The following is a 6,103-nucleotide window of genomic DNA, read 5'->3' as shown; positions in this document are numbered from 1 at the left end:
TTGAAACACAACGGTACTGGATGGAACTCGATTTATAAGATATGATGCAGAAGTAAGTTCCTCTCCCCAATACATCAATGGCATATGTGATTATATCAATGAAGCACGGATCACTTCCAGTAAGTGGCGATTCTTTCTCTCTGATACTCCATTCTGCTGAGGCGTATTAGAGCAAGTAGTTTGATGAATAATTCGTGTCCCTCCAAATAATGTTGAAGGTCAGAATCCATATATTCACCACCATTATCAATACGAAGTACTTGAATCTGTTTGTTGTACTGAGTGTTAATTATCTTATGGAACTTTTGAAAAAAGGCGGTAACTTCACTTTTCTTTTTCATGAGACACACCCATGTCATTCTAGTGCAATCATCAATAAAAGTAACAAACCATCTTGAACCACCCAGGGTGGTAGTTTTAGATGGCCCCCAAACATCAGAGTATATGATCATAAAAGGAACTGGACTCTTATTGAATGATAATGGAAAAGAAGCACGATGGCTTTTTGCAAGTTCACATATTTTACAATGAAAACTAGAAATATCAAGTTTTGCAAACAAACTAGGAAATAATTTTTTTAAATAACCAAACGACACATGTCCCAATCATCGATGTCGTAACAAAATTTGAGATTTTTGCCTCTCCCCCTCAGAACCATCAGCAAGAAGAGTTTCATGCAGCTTATCCGAACTACTTGACGCCAAATCCAGATAATATAGCTTCCCACTCTTAACACCATAACCAATCGTTTGCTTCGTTGTGATGTTCTTAAAAACACAACAGTCAGACCAAAATATCACTACACAATGTAAAGTATTAGTTATTTGGGAAACTGATAGGAGATTACAGTCTAATGTAGGAACTACTAATACGGAATCTAAGTTTAAAGTTTCAGTGAGAGATATTGACCCTTCACCAGTAATTGGAGCTTGTGAGCCATTTGCAGTATATACTGTTTTTTGTAAGGATGGTTTAAGGGGAGACATTTATTTACAATCACATGTGATATGGTTTGTGGCACCGAAATCAACTATCCATGAATTATTAGAAACAAGTGAAGAAACATTTAAAAACTTACCATCGTTACTTGTCCTTGCTACTGATGCAGATATTACCATGGAATCCTTTCCTTTCTTTGTTGAAGCCATTGGAGCACCAAAATTTTTCTTGTCTTCTTCTTCCTCTCCAGATATTGATCCCACCAATCTGGATATCCAACCAACTCGAAACACATGTCAATTGTATGTCCAGATTGATTACAGTGTGTACACTTAAGTGATGACTTGTCCACCTCAGTCTTTGAGTATCTCTGAAAAGACCCTTTTTGATTGTACCAGTTTCGAGTTGCCATAGCAGCAGGTTCAACTTCTTTTGATTCTTTTTCCATCGTTGTACGTCGAACAGATTCACGACGAACGAGTGCATAACATGATTCCAATTCAGGAATAAGATCCTTTCTCAAGATTTCACCATAGATCTGCTCAAAAATTTCATCTAATCCAGCAAGGAATATATGCACCCTTAGGCGCTGAATTGATTTTCAATAGGCTTCAATGTCATTAGAATTCTCCAAATATTTTAGTTAGTTCTCCATAATAAATTGAGAGTGCTCTGCCATTTTGTTTTGCCGAAAACCCTCGTCGATTTAGAGTAAATACCTGCATCTCATCATCTCCATCATAAAAGGCTTTAGATAATGCATCCCAAATCTCTCTAGCAGTAGGTAACCGAATATATCTCTTCATGATTTCAGGTGACATAGACATCAACAACCATCTCTTGACCTTTTGATTATCTGTGTGCCACTTCTCATATCTTGGATCTTCCTCGGTAGGTTTTCTTGTCCTTCCCATAATAAAGGAGGTTTTTTATTTTTCAGCAATATGCATCTCCATGATTTGTGACCACAAATCATAGTTTGTTTCATCAAGAACAATCCCAGCCTTGAATGTTGCACCTTCAGATTGAACGATAATAGGAGCAGATTTGTTTTCCATCTGCCCTTTTTGTTTTGATTTATTTTGGTATAATTCTGAATCACTACCCATGATTCAAGAACCCTAGCTCTGATACCATCTTCACAAATATAGGATCGAGAAGAAAATAATTCTTATTATGATAATCTTATCGATTCTGGTTACACAGCTCATGAATATATAGAGCGCAATATTACGATAAAGCAAAGATTATATATACTAGGAAACAATATATTATCCTTAAATAAGGATATATATTAACAAGTCATTGAAATCATGATCTTGTTGTAGATCGAAGACTCTTAATCATCTGCTACAGACCTTCAAAGTACTGCTTCATCTCAACAAAAATAAAAAGAAGATCTAAACATCTAAATTGATTAATCCATTGGAAAACTTAGTGTTTAAATAAGGATATATATTAACAAGTCATTGGAATCATGATCTTGTTGTAGATCGAAGACTCTAAATCATCTGCTACAGACCTTCAAAGTTCTGCTTCATCTCAACAAAAATAAAAAGTAGATCTAAACATCTAAATTGATTAATCCATTGGAAAACTTAGTGTTTCTAGATTTATTTTACTGGCATGATTACAGAATATGGATAAGGGCTTAGGAATCGATCTAAAGAAGGTAACAACAACATCAAGTTTGATTAAAGATCATGATGATGAAAATTAAAAATCAAGATCCGAAGTAGGTTTAAGGTAAGAATTTGGTTCATTAGTTCATATTGATTACACTTTTAAACAAATGGGACATATGCAATTTGATTAATAATCTGATTTTTGATGTTGTGGTGAGTGTGATGCAGTAATGGTAGTAATGGAAGTGACCGGTGAGATTCTTAGAAGTTGTAAAGAGTTTTAATTGTTGATTGATAATTGAATCAATGGTGCTCAAGCAGATCAGAGAGAGAATTGATTTGGTGATTGATGTTTATCATGGATTGATGGTGCTATTCGATGGGAATTTGGTTTTAGTGATGGCATGATTTGAAGAAGATGCAGATGATGCAGTGGTGTTTGTAGCCGAAAATTATAAAGAAGAACTGGAGTTGTTGTTGATTTTGTGATTCATGGATGTAATCGATTAGGGTTCTGTGGTGGTTGTATTATTCAGGTATTGAATCAGCTAACGGGGGTGCTAGAATGGTTTAAAAAGTTAATAAAAAGGATGGGTTTGTAGCGGTGAATGATTGCAACAGTAACGGAGACATTTACGATTAGAGATTAAGGGGAAAAAAGAGAGGAAAAGAACAAGAAAATAGCAGAAAAGTAGTCCACTCAACTCACGCGGACAGAGTTGTAATTTTTTGTCCACTCAGCTCGCCACATCAGATAGGGAGCACAACCGAACCAGGAGAAAAAGGGGAGGAGAATAGCATTTTTCGTAAGAAAAATATCCCTTAAAAGAACAAGAACAGAATAGCACCAAAAATCAGAATATTCCAATTTTATCGAGAAAGTAAAAACCAAAATTCTCACAGAATATTCCAATATCGTGCTGATTCCATACGCAACTGTCCGCTATCATACGCACTAGCCACTCAAGATCGACGACCAAAGTAAAAAATATTCTTAAATCCAACGGTTATGGAGGTTGCAGTAGTACACTAAAATGCTGATAGTTGTAGAAGATAATGAAATCTAGGTATGCCTTTAATGGTGGCACCTTCTTGAAACGAAAAAAATTTATGGTGTCAAATTTTGATGGCTCTTTTCAGAATGCGGTAAAGTAATATTCCATTGGCATCTTAATCCGTTTTCTTATTTTTTTTGCTTACAATTCTAAAACGAAATCCCCATTATAAATAGATCATTCAGCTTCATCAAGTTTCCGCACAAAAACAAATCTACTTCTTCTTTTGCTTACAGAAAACACAAAAACACACCTCAAATTTCATTCTCGACGTATAAAATGGCAGGAATTGTGATTGTATTCGACTTCGACAAGACAATTATCGATCACGACAGTGATAATTATGTCATTGATGAACTGGGTTTTACTCAATTGTTTGAAGAACTATTGCCTACCATGCCTTGGAATACTCTCATGGTATGTTTCTTTGTTTTCGGCTTCTCTATTTTCGCATTTTGGGTTTTTAATTAGCTTTGTTGAAAAATTTGATGCCCCATTGTTGATTTATGAATCAAAACCATGTTAGATTTCAGAATCTGGAGTTTTTAGAATTAATTTGGATTTTTTTTTCAGGATAAGATGATGTTAGAGCTTCATTCAAATGGGAAGACAATTGAAGACATTGCCAATGTTTTGAGACGTGCTCCATTGGATCCTAATATCATTTCAGCCATTAAATCAGCTCATGCTCTTGGGTAAATTTCTTGAATTCCAACAAAATTTTCAAGTATTTTGCCACGTAATTATCAAATGGGTCTCATTTTTAATTATTTTTTTTTGTTTCAGGTGTGAATTGAAAATTTTAAGTGATGCAAATCTGTTCTTCATTGAAACAATCTTAGAACATCATGGGTTATCAAGTTACTTCTCAGAAATCAACACCAACCCGGGTTTCATGGATGGCGAAGGAAGATTAAGAATCTTTCCGTACAATGATTTCACTATTGCTCCTCATGGTTGCACTACTGCTTGTCATGGTTGTCCTATCTGCCCTCCCAACATGTGCAAGGTAAATTAATTCAAATTAATCTCATAATTCAGCTTATTTTTAATCCTTAAACACCTCGAAAATGCGTAATCTAACATCAAGATGATGACTCAATTAGTTGAACTTGATCCTCACATTGAGGAACATGCAATGGACAAGAAATCAACATGACTCAGCTAATACTTTATTAGAAGAAGATTAGTTGGCTAATTGATATTGTTTATGTTAATTCAGGGCATTATATTCGACCGAATCAAAGCAGAAGCTTATGCAGATGGCAAGAAAAGAATCATCTATCTTGGAGATGGAAAGGGTGATTATTGCCCAAGTTTGAAGCTCGAACAATCGGACCGTCTTATGCCACGAAAAGACTACCCACTCTCGGAACTAATTATCAGTGACCCATCAATAATCAAGGCACAAATACATGAATGGAGCGACGGCAAAGAACAAGAACAAATACTACTTCAGCTCATTAACACAATTATCTTCGAAGATACTAACATTAACGAAACCGGGGTAACTCTGCTGGCGGGTGACTGCAAGTTTCAGACGATTCCGGTTTCAAATCACGAGTCATTTCCCAAAGTTCTTACTGTACACATTAAAAGTTAGTTCTTAGTGATATCGATATTGTTGGCTAAAACACTTAAAGCCAACATTTTTGTTGTTTACATCCACCGTCATTGTTGATTTACTACTGTTACAGTGTACTAAATCCATGTGTATATTATTTTCAATCAAATTGCCAAGTTCTGGTTTCCGGCTCGTTATTTTTTCTTGGATGAGTAGAATGTACCCACGAGAATATTGTTGTTTTTGGTTGAGAAAAGTAATGCAAATAAGTTTTTGATATTAGAATGAAAAGATAAAGAATTAGAGGACCGGACACATTTTAGAGCAAAGAAGGAAATGACCTACTTATACATACGGAAAATGGGTCATTTGTCCAAATATTTTTAAAACATGGTCCAAATCGACGAGTAAAAATTAGTATGGATGAAATGGACACCAAAATAATAGCAGAGGATGAAACTGGATTCATCTTGACTTAAACTTAAAAAATAGTAAGGATGAAACTGGATGCATCCTGATGTAAATTAAAAATAAAAAATATATTTGAAAATGGGTAGGATGAAACTGTTTACATCCAGACTATTTTTACATTTTTGTTCATTTAAACAGCATCAAAATCTAAATGTCCTTTTCACCAAAGAATTGTTAATTTTGGTCTTTTTAACCAATTTTGTGTTATATACATATTGAGAGTTGGAGTGTTAGCCCAGGATTAGGGTCTTGTTTCTTACCAGTCTGAGCTGTTTAGATATGTGTATATACAATCTATGGTCTTTGTTCGACAAGTGAAAAGTTTACTAAGATGGTGCAAATTTCCTCCGGGATAAGATATGAAAAACTTAGTTCATTTGCCTTTCCACACTATGTAACCTCAAGAGAGAAACAAATCTACCAAATTCTACGGATAAATTTATGGCTCC

At 34.9% G+C, this 6,103-nt stretch overlaps 1 protein-coding gene across 1 annotated transcript; it reads left to right on the top strand.

Annotated features, from left to right (window-relative positions):
• Positions 1–3,694: 3,694 nt before the first annotated feature.
• Positions 3,695–5,375, top strand: LOC113315253 (inorganic pyrophosphatase 1-like). The gene is made up of 4 exons (XM_026563557.1): positions 3,695–4,036; positions 4,193–4,314; positions 4,406–4,628; positions 4,842–5,375. The coding sequence occupies exons 1-4, from the start codon at positions 3,899–3,901 to the stop codon at positions 5,220–5,222; spliced, it is 864 nt and encodes a 287-aa protein (XP_026419342.1). The 5' UTR covers positions 3,695–3,898; the 3' UTR covers positions 5,223–5,375.
• The last annotated feature ends 728 nt before the right edge of the window (positions 5,376–6,103 follow it).

The sequence above is a fragment of the Papaver somniferum genome, chromosome 10, assembly GCF_003573695.1.
Source record: "Papaver somniferum cultivar HN1 chromosome 10, ASM357369v1, whole genome shotgun sequence".
Taxonomy (NCBI): Eukaryota; Viridiplantae; Streptophyta; class Magnoliopsida; order Ranunculales; family Papaveraceae; genus Papaver; species Papaver somniferum.
Note: the sequence above shows the minus strand (reverse complement) of the source record. Positions and strands in the feature narration are given on the sequence as shown.